The 23,692-nt window shown below is 43.7% G+C and overlaps 1 protein-coding gene and 1 long non-coding RNA gene across 4 annotated transcripts in view; one reads left to right on the top strand and one right to left on the bottom strand.

Moving 5' to 3' along the window:
- Positions 1-15: 15 nt before the first annotated feature.
- On the bottom strand, positions 16-3,665 carry LOC136619752 (uncharacterized). The gene is made up of 3 exons (XR_010791019.1): positions 3,404-3,665; positions 542-687; positions 16-297 (listed from the first exon to the last, which is right to left on the bottom strand). It is a non-coding gene; the product is annotated as an uncharacterized lncRNA (long non-coding RNA).
- Positions 3,666-3,864: 199 nt separating this feature from the next.
- Positions 3,865-23,692, top strand: part of MTIF2 (mitochondrial translational initiation factor 2) — a 35,645-nt gene continuing 15,817 nt past the window's right edge. Inside the window, exons 1-9 of one of the 3 annotated variants that reach the window (XM_066595683.1) lie at positions 3,865-3,949; positions 7,235-7,472; positions 8,779-8,896; positions 13,814-13,985; positions 15,153-15,313; positions 16,993-17,169; positions 19,085-19,224; positions 21,583-21,707; positions 22,943-23,147. In XM_066595683.1, the coding sequence (XP_066451780.1) occupies positions 7,239-7,472; positions 8,779-8,896; positions 13,814-13,985; positions 15,153-15,313; positions 16,993-17,169; positions 19,085-19,224; positions 21,583-21,707; positions 22,943-23,147 (1,332 nt within the window). In that variant the 5' untranslated portion in view covers positions 3,865-3,949; positions 7,235-7,238. The other 2 variants (XM_066595681.1, XM_066595682.1) reach the window with 2 other exon arrangements.

Raw genomic sequence — 23,692 nt, 5'->3', positions numbered from 1 at the left:
AAACAAAAAAACAAATTCAAATCACGTTTTATTATTTATTAAAAATGTGGATTTTACACCAAGTGTCATTCCCTGATAAACCAAAGGCCGCTGTGTTTGGGGATCTTTTCTGTTTACTCAATCGGTGTAAAATATTGCGCAGTTTTTCAGGATACTCCAAAAAGCTTATAAAAAAAAAAAAAAAAAAAGGTGAGTCACCGGCAAAAAGCAGTCCATAAAACGAAGGGTTTCAAGATTGCTGAACGTCGAGGGTCTCTTCACTGTCGGACAGCCTTCCCATTCTCAAGGACGTCAGATCTGCAGGAAATGACGAAAAATCAGCAGGTTAACAGTCACATCACACCAGTATTACTGATCCCTAGATCCGCTCCACCCACTTACATTGACCACTACTCCCCCAACCTGGTCAGAAGAATCATATATACGTACACACACGCGCGTGCGTACACACACACGCAAGCGAAAACCTGCAAATATGCGCAAAATAAGCACGTATGAGCAGATGCACGCAATGAAAATTTTAGCAGATGCAGCAGCTTACCTCGACGAGTTATGTCAGCTTGTGTGCAAGCGAAGCGAAATTCTTCTCAAAACGCGTCCAAACGTCAGGATCATCTCCATACGTAAGTTTGCAAAAAAAAGTGCACAAATCTCGGGTGGCCGCGTCTCCACACGTAGCGCACAAATCTGCAAAAAAAGACAGGTTGCGTCAGGTGGCGTCGCGCAAATTTCAGGTGACGTACTCACCAGACGTAGCGCACAGCGAATTAATCTCAGGTAGGTACTCGCCACACGTAGCGCACAGCGCATTAATCTCAGGTAGGTACTCACCACACACAGCGCATTAATCTCAGGTAGGTACTCACCACACAGCGCATTAATCTCAGGTAGGTACTCACCACACGTAGCGCACAGCGCATTAATCTCAGGTAGGTACTCAGCACACAGCGCATTAATCTCAGGTAGGTACTCACCACACAGCGCATTAATCTCAGGTAGGTACTCACCACACACAGCGCATTAATCTCAGGTAGGTACTCAGCACACAGCGCATTAATCTCAGGTAGGTACTCAGCACACAGCGCATTAATCTCAGGTAGGTACTCAGCACACAGCGCATTAATCTCAGGTAGGTACTCAGCACACAGCGCATTAATCTCAGGTAGGTACTCAGCACACAGCGCATTAATCTCAGGTAGGTACTGAGCACACAGCGCATTAATCTCAGGTAGGTACTCAGCACATTAATCTCAGGTAGGTACTCAGCACACAGCGCATTAATCTCAGGTAGGTACTCACCACACGTAGCGCAGAAATCTCAGGTAGGTACTCACCACACGTAGCGCAGAAATCTCAGGTAGGTACTCACCACACGTAGCGCAGAAATCTCAGGTAGGTACTCAGCACACAGCGCATAAATCTCAGGTAGGTACTCAGCACACAGCGCATAAATCTCAGGTAGGTACTCAGCACACAGCGCATTAATCTCAGGTAGGTACTCACCACACAGCGCATTAATCTCAGGTAGGTACTCACCACACAGCGCATTAATCTCAGGTAGGTACTCACCACACAGCGCATTAATCTCAGGTAGGTACTCACCACACACAGCGCATTAATCTCAGGTAGGTACTCAGCACACAGCGCATTAATCTCAGGTAGGTACTCAGCACACAGCGCATTAATCTCAGGTAGGTACTCAGCACACAGCGCATTAATCTCAGGTAGGTACTCAGCACACAGCGCATTAATCTCAGGTAGGTACTGAGCACACAGCGCATTAATCTCAGGTAGGTACTGAGCACACAGCGCATTAATCTCAGGTAGGTACTCACCACACAGCGCATTAATCTCAGGTAGGTACTCAGCACACAGCGCATTAATCTCAGGTAGGTACTCAGCACACAGCGCATTAATCTCAGGTAGGTACTCAGCACACAGCGCATTAATCTCAGGTAGGTACTGAGCACACAGCGCATTAATCTCAGGTAGGTACTGAGCACACAGCGCATTAATCTCAGGTAGGTACTGAGCACACAGCGCATTAATCTCAGGTAGGTACTGAGCACACAGCGCATTAATCTCAGGTAGGTACTCAGCACACAGCGCATTAATCTCAGGTAGGTACTCACCACACGTAGCGCAGAAATCTCAGGTAGGTACTCACCACACATAGCGCAGAAATCTCAGGTAGGTACTCACCACACGTAGCGCAGAAATCTCAGGTAGGTACTCAGCACACAGCGCATTAATCTCAGGTAGGTACTCACCACACAGCGCATTAATCTCAGGTAGGTACTCACCACACATAGCAGCACAGCGCCTAAATCTCAGGTAGGTACTCACCACACGTAGCGCACAGCGCATTAATCTCAGGTAGATACTCATCACACAGCGCATTAATCTCAGGTAGGTACTCACCACACAGCGCATTAATCTCAGGTAGGTACTCACCACACAGCGCATTAATCTCAGGTAGGTACTCAGCACACAGCGCATTAATCTCAGGTAGGTACACAGCACATTAATCTCAGGTAGGTACACAGCACATTAATCTCAGGTAGGTACACAGCGCATTAATCTCAGGTAGGTACACAGCGCATTAATCTCAGGTAGGTACACAGCGCATTAATCTCAGGTAGGTACTCAGCACACAGCGCATTAATCTCAGGTTGGTACTCACCACACACAGCACATTAATCTCAGGTAGGTACTCACCACACAGCGCATTAATCTCAGGTAGGTACTCACCACACAGCGCATTAATCTCAGGTAGGTACTCACCACACAGCGCATTAATCTCAGGTAGGTACTCACCACACAGCGCATTAATCTCAGGTAGGTACACAGCACATTAATCTCAGGTAGGTACACAGCACATTAATCTCAGGTAGGTACACAGCGCATTAATCTCAGGTAGGTACACAGCGCATTAATCTCAGGTAGGTACTCACCACACAGCGCATTAATCTCAGGTAGGTACTCACCACACAGCGCATTAATCTCAGGTAGGTACTCAGCACACACAGCACATTAATCTCAGGTAGGTACTCACCACACACAGCGCATTAATCTCAGGTAGGTACTCAGCACACAGCGCATTAATCTCAGGTAGGTACTCACCACACAGCGCATTAATCTCAGGTAGGTACTCACCACACAGCGCATTAATCTCAGGTAGGTACTCAGCACACACAGCGCATTAATCTCAGGTAGGTACTCACCACACAGCGCATTAATCTCAGGTTGGTACTCACCACACACAGCACATTAATCTCAGGTAGGTACTCAGCACACAGCGCATTAATCTCAGGTAGGTACACAGCACATTAATCTCAGGTAGGTACACAGCACATTAATCTCAGGTAGGTACACAGCGCATTAATCTCAGGTAGGTACTCACCACACACAGCGCAGAAATCTTCCTCTCCCACGTTGAAAGTATAAAAGGCTCCAACCATCAGCTTCCTCTGTAGGCTCGGAATTCGCGGGCAAATTCAAGTACCGGTGACGTCACCGGTCACGTGGGCGCGGGCACAGCTCTCATCGTGCACGGCAGCTGAACTGTACTGCTCGTGCACAATGGGAGGTCACATGGTGCCGATTCCAGCCACCTCATTGGCTGGAATCGGCAGCAGGAATAACCGCAGTGTAAACTACTAATATGCGGCTGGTAAGGCTCTTACTGCAACGGACGCCATTTTGTAGACGCTCAAACTACCCACAAATGCAAGACAGACAGTGTCTCCGTGTAGCAGTAACACATCGTTACCTCAGCTCTGGGACTCAGCTATTTCCCTCACCAGTCTAGTCTCTGTAGCAGCCGGAGACACCGGCGTAGAGGACACTTCTACCTCTAGTGGCCGCACTTCTCCGGCGTGACGTAGGGGGTCGCGGTGTGTCACGTGACTCCCGGCAGAGGTCGGCGTGCTTTCTATAAGCCGCAGAGGTAACGCTTGTGTTGGCGGCTGCGACTCCTGAGAGGAGGGAGTGCCGGCTCTGTAGCAGGCATGCTGGTTCCAGTAGTTCATCTTAAACACTAGTATGTGGAAGCAGGCTGAGGTCCTATCAGTACTGTTTCTGCTCCATGCACCGGCCAGTAAAGCACATCTGCATGTAGTATAAGGGCTCTCCCACCAGTGGCTGTTACTGCGGCTTTCATGCAAGGGTTTTGTGTGAATACACGCCAAGATAGTGTATGGCGATTGGTCGGCACGCTCGTGGGAAACGCAAAACTGAACTCAGCTAGCACACGGATGAGCGCCAGCTCCTTGGCCCAATAGCTCGCTTGCTGCTTGTGCCATTCTTTTAAGTGGTTTGGATTAAAAAAAAGTGATTTTCGCCCGCGTGAAAGGATCGCAAGTGGTTCCCATTGACTTGCATGGGAAGTGTCACACTTGCATGCGATGGCCTTGCTGGTGCTGTTGAAAACATTGGCGCAGCGTTCCCTGGGGATTCACGGAGATAGAGGGTGCAGTGAGAAAAAAGTCATTGGTGTGAAGTAGTTAATTCAAAACAATGAAGTTCATATTCGCGTGAGTTTTGTGCGCATCACACAACTTGTGCAAGTCTATTGTTTGTGTGAATGTGCACATTGTGGAGTTGCTGCAGGTTTCGCGTTGAAACTCACCAGCAGTGTATGTGAATGGGGTTGTAACCCTGCAATACTATATTATGGGTGGTTGTAGGATGGGAGAGCTGGACGGGACCTCCAGGGTCATCGGGTCCAACCCCCTGCTCAGTGCAGGATCACTAAGTCATCCCAGACAGATGTCTGTCCAGCCTCTGTTTGAAGACTTCCATTGAAGTACTCCCCACCTCCCGTGGTAACCTGTTCCACTCATTGATCACCCTCACTTACCTTTTTTTTCCATGATATATAGGGCGATTTTTTTTTATTTTTTTATTTATTTTTTTCTTCTACATATCTTTTTCACTGAACTTTTTTACCCTTCTATTGGGGGTAAAATGCTAAAAAAAAGTAGTTTTTTTAAAACATTTTATAGTTTGTTTGTTTTTTTTTAAATGTAGTATATTTATGCTACAATAAAGTATAGGATCGGGTTCCTCTATTTGCTTCGGACGTTTTGATATATAGTATGTATGGTTTTGATTGGCGTCGGCTTTGTTATTCTCTCTCTTATGTATATATTATTGCTTTATTCTGTAATTTTTATTTAGTTATGTATGTAATTATGTTTTTTTTACTATCTATGTCCCCCGTGACATCATGTAAGACCTCTGGGGGACATTTATTTTTTATTTATTTATTTGACACTTTCCCACTGTAGCTTGGGGCATCCATAGGAGCCACAGTTACAGGGGAAGCAACTCCTAGAGTGACATCAGTCACTGGCAGAGCTGGCCAGGGTCTAGTACGACCCTCCAGCTCTGCTGTCACAGGGAACCCCAGTGGTCACATGACCCCCCTGGCTCATGCAGTGGAAGACACACTTTCACTTTCTAGTACACAGTGCTCATTGAGCGCTGTGTACTAGGGAAAGGAAAAGGCAGGAAGGGTTAAATACCCCTTTTACCTTCTCCTCCGGGTTATCAGCTGTTATTAACAGCTGGTAACCCGTTCTGCCCTCTGATTGATTGCAGAGCAGGAGGCTTAAAGCACTGCCGTAATTTTACTACCAGCGGAGTTTTAAGCCCAGGACCAGGCGCCGTATATTTACCGCTCTTGGCCCTTAATGGGTTAAGTCCCCTCTCAGCCTTCTTTTTCACAAGCTAAACATTCCCAGATCCTTTAACCGTTCCTCATAGGACATGATTTGCAGGCCGCTCACCATCTTGGTAACTCTTCTCTGAACTTGCTCCAGTTTGTCTGTCTTTTTTAAAGTGGGGTGCCCAGAACTGGACACAGTACTCCAGATGAGGTCTGACACATTATGGCCTATAAGGGGATAAAAACCGCAGTAAATATGCACGCTGCATGCGTATTTTACTGTGTATTGCATATTATGCTCATAATACACAGACCCAGTGGGCTCTTAGACAGAACTCCCTTAGGCCGGTCTCACACGGACGTATTTGAGTTGCGTGTTTTACACTATAGTCACGTGAGCCCACGACGTGTCAAGTTGATGCGGTACTCTGAGGACTACTGTTGCCCCAGCTCCCTGTAGACTGGAGTTGTGACGCAGCACCTTATCTCATATCTGGGGCCCATCGCACCAAAACCTTTCCTGCTTGTCCTCTAGGGCCGGATCTTCTTGGCACTGATGTGCTAGTCACGTCAGGGCTTCATCAGTGCGGTGGCGGAGCCCCCTTCATAACCTCATAGAGGCTGCAGCAAAATCTTGTTATGTGTATAGCGCCAACTTATTCCGCAGCGCTTTCAGGTAATTTATTTATTACCCCCACCAAGCTGGGTACTCGTTTTACCGACCTTTGAAGGATGGAAGGCTGAGTTAACCTGGGGCCAACTACCTGAACCACATAGAGATTGAACCCACAACCTTCAGGTCGTGAGAGAGAGCTTAGGACTGCATTTCTGCTGCCTTAACACTCGCTGCATGTCCTATCTTTGGGAGTTCCCTCTCAACGCCTCACCCATTGTTTTCAAATTAACCTTAGTAAGCAGTCAACTGGCTGTATGTGGGTTGAGATTGTCAGGTGCAACTAAAGGCCCATTTACACGCAAAGACCATCTTTCAAATAACTGTAATATTTTGTGATCTATTTGCATGAAGTGTTAATAACAGTTTATCATCTTCATATGCATGTAAAATAGCCTCCAGGAGCTGTTTGCAGAGCCCAGATGTGCACACAGCTGCATTGTTCTGCTCACAGCTAATGGCAGATTACAATGTTATCTGCCGGCCCCCATGGAGATAACAGCGTGTGGTCTATTGAGAGACACTCTCAGTGTCTGAAGGATGGATTTTAAGTTCACCTTAAAATCCTCATTCAAACGAGATCTGCACGATGTCCACGTTTACATGTAATGATATCACTAATTGCAGTCATTTGAACAAATTACATTGTCTCAAAAACATTCACCGAAAAAAAAAACACAAAACAAAACCAACTGAGTTCCATTACTTCCTATTGACCTAAAGATAAAAAATGACAGTGTGTTGTTTTTGGTAAAGGCACTATGTGTAAAACCACCCTATAGTGACTATACGTTAAGACAACCTACTTCTACAATGAAGTCAGCTCAGCATGAACATGATTTTTATGTCGTTTTTTACTACATTTCTGTTACCAATTCTGTCCCATGTAGGAAAATGGCCCGGAATATCTTACAGCGGGTAGAACAAGTCGTCCAGATTCACCATGTGTGCCGACAGTTGAATCTCTCTTGCCTCAGAAGTCTGTCCACAAGACAATGGAGACCTGCACAGTTCCCTTCTCCGTCCTTCTTGTCTGCTGTTCGCCATTGTCCTCACGCAAGTCCCTTCTTGAAGATGACCGCACAGCAATGCAGGTTTTTGTCTGCCAAGAAGATACTAATCCCGAAGGTACAATTATTCCAACACCCTACATAGAGCATTGATATCAACATTCGGTGGGGCAAACACATGATTCCTGATTTAAGGAAACAGTTAGATTAAGGCCCATTTACATGAAAAGACAATTGTTGAAACGGTTGAAAGATTGATAGTTTCAGCGATCGTTTTGCATAAAGTGTTAATGGGCACTAATGTCCATTAGCACTTTATCAGCTTCATTTGCGTGATCCACTGCTCGGATCCCCAGCCGATCAGCCGTCACCAGCAAAACAAAGGTTACAGAGTGGAAGCAGATCGCTCTTACCTGTATAGTGGCAATGAGAGCTGCGCCTGCAATTACTATCGCCAGCTACTACACAGGGCTCATCAATAAAAGTTGTCTGGAAAAACCCTGTAAGATCCTTTTATATACGGGCCGATTATCGGGCATGAGCATTTTATTTTTTTTTTGAACGTTCGTCCACCCAACAATCAGACCATTTAAAACTACCAACGATCAGCCGACAAACATGCAATCACTCGTTTGTTAGTTGATCACTAACTTTAAGCTAGCATAAAAGTGCTGTGCGAACGGGAAGATGTGCGACCCTTATGGTCTCCTAGCTGCAGACTATTAAATAGTGATACTCGCTGATCTGTCACTCGTACTGATTGGTTCCAGTGGCTTTGTTAAGTATACTTTTTAAAAAGTTCAGCCCCGGGTCCGATGACTTGACAGTCCTCGACCATGCAGTATTTTCTTGGGTTCTGAACACAGACTTGGTTGGTGGTGAACGCCGGTAAGGGGTTCTGTGCACCAAAGAGATCTAGAGTTTGCATTGAGTTAAGGTGCCTTTACAAGGGCATAAGTGCCCGACCGCCGTACCATAAACTATTTCTCCTGTGCTTTCACACAGAAGTAATAGTTGTTCAGAGAATGGAGGCAAAGTGGGCCAGAGGTATCTTCTGTCTCATCCCCTCCATTCAGAGTAAATAGACAGTCATTCATAGAAGAACGACTGCTTGTTTACAAGGGTCAGTAGTCACTTTGGTTTTTAGGTGAGCGAAGAACCAAGTGACTCAACGAGTGAGCAATTTCTCACTCACTGCCCTATTAGTGGTTGCCAGTATATGGGATGACTGTCGCCCAAATTAGGTGTTTCCATCGATTACTCGGGGCTAGAATCACCCCATGTAGAGGTACCTTTACACTCAAGAACAGGACCATAAAGACTCAAAGTATTTTGACATTGACAGGTGGTCTTATCTGTCTTCCACAAAGCAGATGTTCCGTACGTAGTAACTATCTCGTTTTGGCTTTACTTCTTGATAGCAGAAAGAATACAAGAAAGAGAAGTCAATGCCCGTTAAGGTTAAAGAGCAGAAGAAGGTGGTGGAAGTAAGGCACAACATGACCATCCGCGAATTAGCCAAAGCCATTGGTAGAGAGATTGGTAAGTTTTTCCTTTTTATTTTTCCCCCTCACTTTTTAATATATTTAGCAGATGATGGACTGCTGGTTTACTGCATTCAGATAATACAATCAAAGGGAATCTGTCACCTACTTTTAGCCCTGTAAGCTAAGCTTATGCACTAAAAGTAGGTGACCTGCTGAGTCCGGAGGTGTAAATGTTCAACTTACCTTCCCTGTCATTCCCCGGTGTGAGCGCTGAAAACCACCACTCAATGTGTTGAGGAGTATGGTAAGTAGTCCACCCATTCAAAACTTATCATGGGTGGACTACTTGGCAGCACCACTCGATGCATTGAGTGAGGCCTTTCATCGTTGACACCGGGGTGAGGTAAGTATAACACTCAGCAGGTCACTTACTTTCATCACCAGGTTTCATCACCAACATAGAAAAGGGTTCTTTACTGTAAGAGCAGTTAGACTGTGGAACACTCTGCCGGAGGAAGTGGTGATGGCAAAATCCATAGAGGAGTTTAAAAGGGGACTTGATGTCTTTCTGGAGAGGAAGGACATTATAGGATATCAATATTAGGTTAAGTGTCAATCCGGGTATACAGGCAGGTAGGAACTATTAGGGGTTGATCCAGGGAACAGTCTGATTGCCATTAGGGAGTCGGGAAGAATTGTTTTCCCCAAGAGGGCTAATTGGCTTCTGCTCTTGGTTTTTTTTTTTGCCTTCTTCTGGATCAACAACACAGGAGGCTAGACAGGCTGGACTAGATGGACATTGTCTTCATTCGGCCTTACAAACTATGTTACTTTGTTACTTTCAGCCCATAAGCTCATTTTATATGGCTAAAAGTTGGCGGCAGAGTCTTTTTAAGCGATCAGCACAAAAGACGTTGACAATATCAGAATCCACTATTATTAAGCTCTGTGATCAGTGTTAAATGCTAAAATCCTGCATCTGTCACACTGATCACAGAGCTCAATAATAGTCCCACACTTCCTGATCTGTAGAGGAAGTTTTGCAGCAGTCATCTCACTAAGGGTGCATTCACACGAACGTATATTGGCTCGGTTTTCATGCCAAGCCGATATACGTCGTCCTCGTGTGCAGGGGGGAGAGGATGGAAGAGCCAGGAGCAGGAACTGAGCTCCCGCCCCCTCTCCGCCCCTCTGCACTACTTGCAATTAGGAAAGGCGGGATGGCGGCGGGGCTAATTCTCAGAACTTAGCCCTGCCCCATCCCGCCTCCTTTCATTGCAAATAGTGCAGAGGGGCGGAGAGGAGGCAGAGAGGGGGCAGGAGCTCAGTTCCTGCTCCTGGCTCTTCCAGCCTTCCCCCCCCCCGCAGATGAGGACAACGTATATCGGCTCGGCGTGAAAACCGAGCCGATATATGTTCGTGTGAATGCACCTTAAGGGTCTGTTTGCACCTGCCGATGTCATTGTTCGCTCCGGCAGCCTGTTTACACAGGCAAATACATTGTTGGCTCATTCAGACGAGAAATCGTTCAGTCGTTCACTGTATAAGTGCATGAGAATGACTTAAAGATCGCTATTTATTGGTTAAGCAACCAAAGATTTTTATGCCTCCATAAAATGAACGATAAACACAAAGTGAACGATTTATCATCCTTTTTTACTCATTTGAAAAAAATTTTTTTTTAAAACAATCGTTCCGTGTAAAACGGCCTCGACATCACAGGCAGGATTACACTGAAAGGTAAATACCTGTATGTAAATGACAAAGGATCCACCAGCCACAATAATAATCTTGGTTTGTATAGCGCCACCTTATTCCACAGCCCTTCAAGCATGGGAGAACACAGACAGTACAACAATTACATGTGTTCTACCTGTATGATTGCGCAGGCACAGCTTCTGGCTGAGTGGAGTAGAGTTTTCAGAGCTGTGTGTCCATCGTTCACATGAATGGGGCTGAGTTGTAGTGTCGCAAAAACAAAAGAGGAAGAGCAAAAAGTTGGATCTTGTAGTAAACGATTTAGTGCTAATTATATTGCAGGTCCTAGCTGATGGTCTATCTTAAGGATGGGCTACAAATGTAATATCCTGGAAAATCCCTTTAGTACATATGTTAGTGATTCTAATATTGGCAGTGCCTTCTGTGCTGATCCCCCTTAGTGACAAAGCAATTTTTTTTTTCTTCCATTTTTTTTCTCTCCACCACCCCCCCACCACCGTTTTTTTTTTTTTAAATCGTAGCTCCTTTTATTTATTCATCAACGTTGCTGTATGAGGGCTTGTTTTTTGAGGGACGAGTTGTATTTTTCAGTGGTACTGTTTAATGTACCATATAATGTACTGAAAAACAAAAAATGAAATTCCGCCATCTTTCGGTGTGTCTTGTTTCTACGGCGCACAAACTGCATCAAAAACGACATGATAGCTTTATTCTGTGGGTCAGTACGATTACTACGATACCAAATTTATATGTTTTTTTTGGGGTTTTTTTTCTGTACTGCTTGTATTTTTTTGCAGGACGTCCTGTAGTTTGTGTTGGTACCATTTGGGGACACATACGACTTTTTGATAGCTCTTTATTGTATTTTTTTTCTTGGAAACAGGGTGACCAAAAAAATGCATTTCTGGTGTTTGTTTTTTTTCTGACAATTTTTACATACAGGGTAAATAATGCGTTACTTTGCTAGATTGGAATTTAACAGACGCAGCGATACCAAATATGTATTTTTGTTGTTTGTTTTTTTTAGATTCTTCTATTTTAAATATGGCAAAAGTTGTTTTGTTTTTTTTTTGCTTTTTTCAATTTATTCCTTTTTTATTTTTTAAATAATTAGTAAAGCTTTATTGATCTTATTTTAATATTTTTTCCTTAGTCCCCAGGGGGGACAACAACTTGCGATGCTTTGATCACTCCTGCAGTACGATGTAATGCCATGGCATTACATCATACAGCGATCGGGCAGGCATTCTAGCAAACCACCACATGCTCATTGCTTGATAGGCAAATTTGCCATGATAGCCCTGGGGCTTTTCAGAAGGCCCCCAGCTGCCATGACACCCGCACGGCTCCCTGCAATCTCATCGTGGGAGACAGTACAGAACTTACAGCCGCATTTAAAGGGCTAACAGCTCAGATGAGCCGCACCGCTTATTGGAGCTGTTGCCGCTGTGATGTATGAAGAGAAATCTCCCCGCAATCTCTCTTCATACATACCCCGATTCGCAGATTGTCAAAAGGCGTATCGGCAGTTGTTAAGGGGTTAAAAAAACTGCCATCACCTACTTTTAGCCCTATAAGGTAAGCTTATAGCCTGAAAGCAAGTGACCTGCTGAGTGTCATACTTACCTCACCCCGGTGTTGGCGCTGTAAGCCCTCACTCAACGCATTTGTTTTTTAAATACAGATTCTGACCGACAATTAAATAAATAAAAATCTGCAAAAGCTCTTTAACAATATGTGTAATAGAAAAATGGGATTTATGTAATAGGTAATTTTCTGATGACACATTCCCTTTAACCCCTTAGTGACGGAACTTTTTTTTGTTTTTTCTTCCTCCTTTTTAAAAACTTCATAATTCATCCATCGACGTTGCTGTATGAGGGCTTGTTTTTTGTAGGATGACTTGTATTTTTCAATGGTGCTATTTAATGTACCATATAATGTACTGAAAAACTTTTAAAAAATTCAAAGGGGAGAGAAATGAGAAAAAAAACGACATTCCGCCATCTTTCGGTGCGTTCTGTTTATACGGCGCACATACTGCAACAAAAACGACGTGATAACTTTATTCTATGGGTCAGTATGATTGCTACGATACCAAACTTGTATAGTTTTTTTGCTGTTTTTTTTTTTTTTGCTGTACTACTTGTGTTTTTTTTTTTTTTTTTTTTAAGATATTTAATTTTTTAAAATAATTTTGTCTCCATTTTCTGCGCACAATAACTTTTTTTTCATTTTTCCGTCGACATAGTTGTGTTAGGGCTCTTTTTGTGCGGTATGTTCTATTGTTTCCGTTGTTACCATTTTTTTTAATGCAAATAACTTTTTGATCGCTTTTTATTACAATTTTTCTTGGATATAGGTGACCAAAAAAAGCGCATTTCTGACTTACGTTCTTCTTTTTTTCGGACGACGTTCACCGTGCGGGGTAAATAATGCATTACTTTCATAGATCGGAGTTTTGCGATTGCAGCGATACCAAATACATATTTTTGCTTGATTATTTAGATTCTTTTATTGCAAATATGGCAAAAGGTTTTTTTTTAACTTTTTTATTACTTTTTTTAAAATAATAATTAGTAAAACTTTATTGTTTTTATTTTAACACTTTCTTTTAGTCCCCAGGGGGGACCACAACCAGCGTTGCTTTGATCACTTCTGCAGTGTGATGTATTGCCATTACATCCTATTGCATTCTGACAGGCAGCCTACCAAGCCACCCCACGGGGACGACTTGATGGGCAGTCTGCCAGGACAGCCATGGGGCTTTTCAAAAGACCCCCAGCTGCCATGACACCCGCTCGGCTTCCCCGATTTCTCCGCGTGAGGGGCCATACGGGACCTCTGAACATCAGTCAGTGCATTTAAAGGGTTAATAGCCTCAATCGGCCGTAATAAACAGCTCACGCCCGCACTGTATGGAGGGAGATAGCGGCGATAACTTCCTCCATACACATCCTGCAATGGCAGGATGTAAAAACACTGTTGGGCCATCACTAAGGGGTTAATGCTGGCCGTGTGGTCTTCTTAATGCACTTATTGGGCCTCCCTCTGCCCTGGTCAGTGGTGACTTACCACTAGTTGCCATTATCTGCATGCGCATTAGCTTATCAATGACTGAGGAGGGCAAGGAAAGTGCACCCTGCACAAATAGCCTCATGTAAGGCAATGAAGCTTGATGATAAATCTGCTTTAAAATATAATAATCTTTATCATTTAGTGATGTGGGGTTTTTTGGGTTTTTTTTTTTTAGATGACATTTATGAAACTCTCATTTACTCTAACTATAATGTGGACCATTTAAAACCATCTTCGGTACTAACTGATGAGATGCTAAAGGCAAGCGTAAAGAAGGCTGGCATGAAGTTCAGATTTGCAGAAAAGAAAATAGAAAAAGTCATGGAAAATAAAGATGCCGTGAAAAGGTATTCTCATAATCAGTTGTAGGCTTTTCATAGATTTTCTGTTTCTTGTATAGCTCCAGCTCATTCCTCAGTGTTGTACAGAGATTATCACTCATAATGGTTTACACACCTTCATTTGCGGTCTTTGTTTTCTCTCCATATACATTTTGGAAGCTTTTTGTAGAGTTCCCTCAGGTGCATGGTTCACAAATGGGAACATATGATCAAGTCGTGCTCTGATAAAAGGCGTGCTGTAAATAAACCAGTCAGAACATTAACTGCATGCGCAGGAAATGCAACCTCAGTAACAGAAAGCTGCCCTCAGCACGCATACACATTAAATATCTGATAAACTAACCGCATCAAAATCCAAATATTTTCATCAAAACATGTAGGCCCATTTGATACGTCCAGACGATGACTGCTTTTGGATAGGTTTGTAATGTTAACGGGCAGCTCTCTTTGTCTTAAGCTTTATGGGTTCAGGGAGATGAAATGCACAGGTGCGCATAAGCCATGGCTGCACAAATACAGTAAATCCCCATTTACACACAGACAATCTTTCAAACGACCGTTTTAGCGACCGTATTTGGGTTGTGTTAATGGACACTAATGTCCATTAACACTTTGTCAGCTTCATTTGCATGTAAAAGGGCCTCCGGGGGCTGTTTGCAGAGCACAGCATGTAGTCTGAGCTCTGCACACAGCTCCAATGTTCTCGTACGGGCTGTCAGCACAATACAAGGTAATCTCCGGCTCTGGTTCAGAACACAGCATGAGGTCCCTGTTGGTTTTCTCCAGCTGAACGATGGTTTTTAAACTCCCCTTAAAATCGTCGTTCAGCCTAAGTGAACAGCGACAGCGTTTACACACAACGATTATCACTTATATGCCATTGTTTGTACGGATTTTGAGCGATAATCGTTGTGTGTAAATGGGCCTTAACTTTCCCAGAATCCATTTGGAATCTCGCATTTTTAGGCAGTTAGTATATAAAACAGTTATGCCGTTTTAGCTGGATATTAAATACGTATGTGTGCTGAAGCACGTGCTTCTGTTACTGTAGTTGTTGCAACCTTGGCTTGCATGCATCGGCGCAGTTATTTGCTAACTTTATGGCTTGTTGCATTCGCAAATACAACCTTGTAAGTAGTAGTAATTTTGTTTAAACGTTTGTTCCAATTTCAGAGGTCCTGCAGACCCTTCTCTACTGGTACCCAGACACCCCGTAGTAACTATAATGGGACATGTAGATCATGGGAAAACAACATTGCTCGACCAGCTGAGGAAATCCCAGATTGCAGCAATGGAGGCCGGTGGGATCACCCAACACATAGGAGCATTTAGTGGTGAGACTTGCTGGGAGAGATATGCTACGGCTTCAAACCGATGTATAACTATGAGCTACTTCCCCCAGTTTGATATTAAGCAAGCATGCAGAATAGGCCTAGTTCTTAACCCCTTAGTGATAGGACCAGTTTTTGACCGAAGGACATGATGATTTCTAGGGGATTTTCATATCCACTTTTCAAAAGCCACAACGTCTTTTCTGTCAAAATGGCTACATGAGCGCTTGGTTTTTTTCGTGGTGAGCTTTTTATTGGTATAATTATTTCAGTGCATATAATGTATTGCATAACCTTTATTATTTTTTTTTGGAGGGGAAGGAGAAAGATCACATTTTGCTATTTGTTTTTTGTTTTTTTTTTTACAGCATTAATCACACCCTGTACTTAGCTGAAGCACCTTTTGGCAGTGATTACAGACTCCAGTCTTCTTAGCTATAATGCAACAACGCTTGCACACTATGGGGATTTGGGGATTTTCGGCATTCTTCAGAATTCTCTCACGTTCTCTCATATTGGATGGGGGCCGTCTGTGGACAGCCATTTGCAGATCTCTCCAGAGATGTTCGATTGGGTTCAAGTCCAGTCACTAGCTGGGCCACTGAAAGACATTCACAGAGTTGTCCGTAATCCACTCCAGTGTTGTCTTGGCTGTTTGCTTAGGGTCATTATCTTGTTGGAAGCTAAACCTTCTGCCCAGCCTGAGGTTTTGATTACGAATATCTCTGTACTTTGCTCCATTCAGCTTTCAATCAACCCTGGACAGTCTGCCCATGCCAGCTGCTGAAAAACATGATGCTGCCAGCACTATGCTTGACTGTAGGCATGGTATTGGGCAGGTGATGAGCGGCAGCTGGTTTCCTCCAGACATAACAGTTAGAATTCAGGCCAAAAACTTCAATCTTGGTTTAATCAGACCAAAGAATCTTGTTTCTCACAGTCTGAGAGCCCTTTAGGTGCTTTTTGTCAAACTCCAGACAGGCTTTCCTATGTCTTCTACTGTGGAGAGGCTTCTTTCTGACCACTCTGCCATAATTGGTGGGAGGCTGCAGTGATGGTTGACCTTCTGGATGGTCTCTCCCATATGCAAACAGGATCTTTGGAGCTTGGCCACAGTGACCATTGGGTTCTTGGTCACCTCCCTTACCAAGGCCCTTCTCACCCCGATTACTTAGTTCGGTGGGTCGGCAGCTCTGGGAAGAGTCCTGGTTGTTCCAAATGCCTTCTATTTAAGAATGTGCTCTCAGGAACTTTCAGTGAAATTTTTTGTAACTTTTTTTTAATCCTGATCTGTGCCTTCACGCATTGTGAGCTGTGAGATCTTATATAGACCGGGATTTGTCTTTAAAATTATATCCAATCAACTGAATTTACCATTGATGACTGATCAAGGAGTAAAAACATTTCAAAGATGATCAAGGGAAGCGGGAGGCCCCAGAGTTAGGCTTCAAGTGTCTATCCTTGTATGATCAGTGCAGGGCCAACCTCTAGGACTCCAAAATTGCTCACAAGAGAGAGTGCATGATGTATACTGCCCATGGATGAGAGTAGTAACGTGCCAGGGAACACACCCAAAGAGATGCAGTCTAACAGAGATGCTGTTTTTTTTTTTTTTGGTTTTTTTTTTAATATAGCTGAATGTTTCTTGTTTTTTCTTGTAATTTTCAACTTTTATTCTCTAGTCCGTTTAGCTTCAGGGGACAAGATCACTTTTCTTGACACTCCTGGACACGCAGCCTTTTCAACAATGCGGGAGAGAGGTGCGAATGTGACTGATATTGTTGTACTGGTAGTCGCAGCAGAAGATGGTGTAATGAAGCAAACCATTGAGTCCATCCAACACACGAGGAATGCTAAAGGTAAGTTAGTATACAGTAGCTTACATGACTGGCACATGTACATTTACTAGTAATTATTAGGAAATTATAGTACCAGTGTTTCTGTATTGCACCACACAGCTCTGCTACATCCATCCTGATTTCCAGACATCACACATTAGCTCTACTACATCCACCTTGATTCCCACACATTACACACACAGCTCTACTGCATCCATACTGATTCCCACACATTACACACACAGCTGTGCTACATCCTGTTGCCTTCAGCTTATCCATCAGGAATGACGACCAGCACGGCAAACTCCTGGATACAGTGCTCAGCCCCTGGTCATGTGATCCCTGACTCCAGCCACATAGATGATCACATGACGGAGACATAATCACAGGTCCTGGTAGCTGCTGTCCAGCTCTGTAGGTGGCTCTTTGAGTTGGTGTTTATCCAGTATACAGTACGTTCTACCAAACTCCACAATGGCTCCTTCCAAAGCAGCGCTGGTCACGTGTAAGTGACGTCACCGTAGGTCCTTCAAGCCGCCGTATCTCTTTGATGGCTGTAGGTCGGTGTCTCCTGTCAGGACCGCTGAGTTGTGTCTAATATGATAACGGCTTAGTTGTATTCTCATTTTGTTATTTTTCTCCTCCCCTTCCAAGAGCCCTAACTTTGTTCTTCAGTTGGGCAGGCTCTGTGCTTTTATATATGCTGTAGGACCTACGATGACGTCACCGATATGTGATCAGGGGCGGAGCATGAGAAGCACCCACACACATACTTACGGACAAGTCATTAGAAGTTTGATGAGAATTCAACCTGATACTTTGCAGTTTCAAGCTATGATAGTCTGCAGTTTCTGGGATTTTGTCTCCTTTCACAAAGTCATTAGCTTCACTGTTTAGCACAATTTTAACATGCCGAACACCACCAAGTATTAATTGTATGTAGTGGCTGCAGTTTACAGGTTGCTATTCATTAAGTCAAGACTTTTCCTTCTATGCCATGGCCCAAAATAAAAAAAAAAAGGAAATATGTATATTGCAACACCAGTATTGTACTTAGCTAATACATGTAGTAGTCCTGTATGGATGATAAGAAATCTGGGGATTTTTCTGTAATGCCACTTTTACGCGGACCGAGAATCGCACGGGTCTCGTTTGCCCGATGGAACGAGATGGTGACCTCATCACCAGCTCATTCTCACTCGGTCAGCCAATTTAGACTGTATGATTCTTGTTGAGTATTGTGTAGTCCTATGTGTAATGCTGAATGATAAGTGCCCGATTCAGCGCTTGTTTTTATGCCGACTGAATGAAACTTCGCAATTCTCACTCGTCGTTTGCCCCATTTAAACTGAACGATTGCAGAGAGATCTCCATACTCCTTAACAGGGCATGTGTACAAGGGCTGCCTTCATGGGACAACCCTTGTCATCAGGTTTTTACAATGCAATCCATGATAAAGCTTTAACAGGGCTGCTAATGAGATTTCCTTATCACAATTTGGTTTTGGGTCAAGTTATCCAAATCACAGCCTTGTTTGGAGAATTGTAGTGTGATTTAACCCTTTCCAATCCACTGTTTGACATCTTCCGACATAACCACTGAAGCCTGTGCAGCTCCGATGTCAGAAGATGTCAGCCAGGGTTGTGCTGGCCGCTCCTCTCCTCAGACACGTCCCATCTTGTAGTTACCTAGCTTTAGCCTGCAGATGGCGATGTTGTTTAACATCAGAAACAGCAAGCCCCCTAGGAAACCCTCAATCCAAAAATGGATTGGAAAGGGTTGAAAGCAATAAGCCATGTCAGCTTACATGTGCAGATTAAAGTCAAAGGGGTTAAACACCCCTTATCTTATGAAGGGGAGACTTGTAAACAATCTTAAGGTCTGATGCATATTTCGTATAATAATGTTAGGTTTTTGTTTCTTACCTATACCGCAGTTCCTGTTGTTTTGGCTATAAACAAGTGTGACAAGCCTGAGGCCAATCCAGAAAGAGTAAAGACAGAGCTCCTGTCTCATAATATAGTATGTGAGGAATTTGGGGGCGATGTCCAAGCAGTTCACATTTCTGCATTAAAGGTAATGTTAATGTAAAAGTACCGAAAATTGTGATTACATTGTTAGGTCCTAATTACCTGTGTCAGATTTTGCACAGATTTTACAATGACATCTTACTCAAATCCAAGAATATTCCACTTCGCATGTATTTAAATGGAATGTTTGCCATACCGCCCACATGCTATACAGAATTTGCACACACACTTTTGTTGCACAGTGGGGAAAAAAACTACTGTAATTTTTTTTGCATGGAAATGCCAAGCATTAGCTCTCTTAAATGGCGCTTTTAGACGGAACGATTATAATCGTTCACTAGTCGGTCGTCATTTATTTTCTGCAAGCAATAAAACCATTGTTGGTTCGTTCACTTATCATTCAGTTTAAACAGCAATCGTTCAGTCCTTCTAATTCACTTATACAGCGAATGCGAAAGCTTGAGGGATTATCGTTTGAACGAGCCAACGATGTTTCTGCCTGTCTTAGCAGGCCGCCTGAGAGCGAACGATGTGCGAGCGAGCGGTGATGTCACTAACTCATTCGAAAGGGAATCGATTTGTCTAAAAGAACCCTAGTTCTCCTGCAGATTTATGGCACATCTGTAGTGGAAATCGGAGTGTAAGGGCGCTTTTACACGGAACGATCATCGTTCAGATTCCTATGAACCAGTGAGAATCTGAACAATTGTAATTCGGTGTAAACGCATGCACCGACTGAACGATAAATAAGCAGTCGTTCACTTTTCAGTCAGCGAAAACTCAACGATGTATCGTTTTTGTGTAAACAGGAAGTCTTTCACTTATGGACGACTGCTTGCTTACTGTGAAGGGAGGCAGGTGGGCCGGAATGATCTCCAGCCCGCTCCACCTCCATTCAGTCAGCGATGCACAGGAACCATCATCTGTTGCCCGACAGATCTGACCTTATAAAAGCACCCTAAGCTGCAGATTTTTGTTATATTAGTACAGTTAGTGTCATAGCAGTAATGTTGCCCATTAACCAGACGAGCGCTGTAGTGGGAGTGTTTATATGCCAGTCACTAGTGTTACATTGTTGCTTTGATTCATTGAGATATGATTGATTAATAATAATCTTTATTTGTATAGCGCCAACTTATTCCGCAGCGCTTTCAGGCATTGGATAAATGATTAGTAGAGATGAGCTAGTATACTCGGTAAGGCACATTACTCGAGCTAGTGCCTTAGCCGAGTATTTCCCCGCTCGTCTCTAAAGATTTGGGGGCCGGCGGGGGGTGGGGAGCAGCGGGGGAGAGCGGGGAGGAACAGAGGGTAGATCTCTCTCTCCCTCTCTCCCCCGAGCTCCCCGCTGCAACTCGCCTGCCACCCGCGCCGGCCCCCGAATCTTTAGAGACGAGCGGGGAGATACTCGGCTAAGGCACTACTCGCTCGAGCAATGTGCCTTAGCGAGTATACTCGCTCATCTCTAATAATTAGTCCTTGTACACCAATCCTGTATTTTAATTATGGCAGAATAAAGTATGTATCTCAATGGTGATTTGGGTTTAATATTATATTGAGCGCTCTCATATGGTTTGAGCATCACTTCATTTTGGACCTATTGAATTCTAGTTTGCACAGTACAGTATGAAGTTTGGTGTATTAATCCACTTATTTGTAAGCTATGTATTGAAATCCACTGAAATGGCCCGCAGTCCGCCAGTAGTGCCATGTACACTTCAGATAATTTAGCTGAATAAAACAAAATATCATGTATTTGGAATATTATGAAACCCCTTAATAGTTAATTACTAGTACTTATTGGAAATTATAGTGCTAGTGTTTCTAGTGGCGCAGTGCACCACATAGCTCTGCTACATACATTGTTCATACCATACAACAGGGAGCAGAAGCAGCACAGCACTGAAGATGCACGTGTGATGACTTCACCATCATAGTCTGCCACTGATCACATGACAGCGACACACATCCCGAGTGAATAACTTACATGCTCCGCCCTGATCACATGATGGTCATGTCATCGCAGGTCCTGCATACTTGTTCAGATTATGGGCGGACTACAAACCCCCTGCGGCATCAGTTGCAATGGAATTCTAACCTAGACGGACAGCAGCCATGTGCATACAGGAGCTCTCAGCATGTAACTCCATCACTGGGGATGAAAGAACTTTGATGATGTCACTGTCATGTGATCAGGGGCAGAGCATATAAGTCACTCACAAACCCACTCACTCACACACGGACGTACAGGTCGTTGTTGAATGACTATTGTCATAAGAAATGTTTCCTGTAGGAATTGGTTGATGCTTGTAATGCATACATACCTCTTATGGTGGAAAGGCACATGTTGGCATCCAGCTTTGTAGTATAGTCTGTTTAAAAACTTGTACAACATCTATTGCAGGGAGAAAACGTAGAAGCGCTAACAGAAGCTGTAGTCACACTAGCAGAGATCTTGTCATTGAAGGCGGATCCCACAGGCTTGGTGGAAGGAACAGTCATTGAGTGTCGAATTGACAAAGGGAAAGGGTATGTAACATCACTTATGACTGTCACTGGAACTATGTAGCCCCCATCAACACCAGAGATTTTTTTTAGTTTAGTTTACGTCCCACCTTTCAAGAGCTATACATTTTTTCCATTTCCATCGCCAACCCCGGGTGTATCCCGCGCCGTCCGTGGGCATGAGCCCTTAGTATCCTTTGCACTTCTCACAGGAAAGGCTGTAGAGATGAGCATGAGTACAGGATGTTTAAGAGTGTACCTTCTGCTTTGAGACATCTCCAGCATAGAGGGGAGTATGCTGGATCGATTTTTTTTTTTGGGGTCTTGTACCATCTGGAAATTATTTTATAATTTTAGCTCTTGGTATCTTATTGTTGTTGAGGCTGAGTGCGAGTTTTTTAAGATGGCCTTACCTTCATCTTGTGAGAGTGCTATACCGAGATCGCTGTCCCAACAATTGATATATGATGGGCATTCTGTGTTATATGTGAGCGTGTGGTACAATTTAGAGATAATCTCCCTGAAGGAGGTAACCTTTTCCAAAAAGCTTATGAACAGACAAGTCACGATTGGTATTAACCCTTTCCAATCCAATTTGTATCCTGGTTTTCCTAGGGGGCTTACTCTTTTTCTGCCGTTATACAACGGCGCTATCTGCTGGCTAAAGCCAGTACTGCGTGAGGTGACATGTTGGATAGGCTCCGACAGCAGAGAGGCTGGCAATATACAGTAAGAGAACCCCGACGGATGTCTTCCAACATCTGAGCTGTACAGCCTTAAATTATAATGTCTTAAGACGTCAGACAGTGGATTAGAAAGGGTTAAGGATGTCCGACTGGAAAACAGACACTGAGAGTTTTCTCACTTTTAAAAAGTAAAGAAACTCCATTGTACAAAACTTACTTTCCATCACTATATTCTGAGACCTATAACTGTTTATGTTTTCAACAATCGAGCTGAGAGAAGGCTTGTTTTTTGTGGGACAAGCTGTAGTTTTTATTTGTACCATTTTGGAGCATATGCATACTTTTGATAACGCCTGATTCAATTTTTGGGGGGAGTCTGGGTAACAAAGAAAAACAGCAATTCTGTCTTTCCTTGTGTGTTTTTTTTTTTTTTGTTTTTTTTTTTTTTTTTAAACGGTGTTCACCGTGCAGAATAGGTAGTCCCTAAAGGCAATTTGAACTTTGAAAGTCTCCACATCGCAATGTTGTCTTCTAACTTAATGTACCATTCTATCACTCTCTTTTGGGCTTCAGTCCAGTGACCACAGCCATTGTGCAGAGGGGAACCCTTAAAAAAGGAGCAGTATTGGTGGCTGGAAAAGCTCTGGCTAAAGTGCGGCTACTGCTGGATGAAAACAACACTATGCTGAATGAAGTGTTACCGAGCATGCCCGTGGAAATAGTGGGCTGGAAAGAACTGCCGTCAGCCGGAGATGAAATTTTGGAAGTGGAATCCGAGGTACAAACCCATTCCTTTTTTTTTCTCCGTTGAACTCCAGAAATGTATCCGCTGTAACCTGAAGTAATCAATAAGTAACTAGCTTCTCGAGTCTTCTTTTGGTTAACATGATTCCCATCACTATTCTAGACGACTTTAGTACCAAAAAAGAATTTCACAGGTTACAAGGAGTTCCTGATTTGGACAATTGCTTTTTGCAATTAGAGTCCCCTGACATGTTATCACCGGCCGTTGCAAAGGCTAGGAGATAAGTGTCTGATCGCTGGGTGTTCAAATCCTGTGACCCCCATCGATCCTACACTCCAGTATCCCATGTCATCGGAGCAGCGGTGCTCATGCTAGACTGGCACACCATTCACTTGGCGTACTCCACAATCCCCCTCCGTCCCATAGACGTGAATTGAGCAGCAGTCAAGCATGACCACATGGGGTATTCTACTGAACCTGCCTCGGATTGCTAGGAAACCCAGCGTTTGGATCCCCAGCGTTCAGACAACTTCCTTATACTGTGAATAGGGGATAAGTGCTTTTAGTGGGAAAACCTT

The sequence above is a fragment of the Eleutherodactylus coqui genome, chromosome 3, assembly GCF_035609145.1.
Source record: "Eleutherodactylus coqui strain aEleCoq1 chromosome 3, aEleCoq1.hap1, whole genome shotgun sequence".
Classification (NCBI taxonomy): domain Eukaryota; kingdom Metazoa; phylum Chordata; class Amphibia; order Anura; family Eleutherodactylidae; genus Eleutherodactylus; species Eleutherodactylus coqui.
Note: the sequence above shows the minus strand (reverse complement) of the source record. Positions and strands in the feature narration are given on the sequence as shown.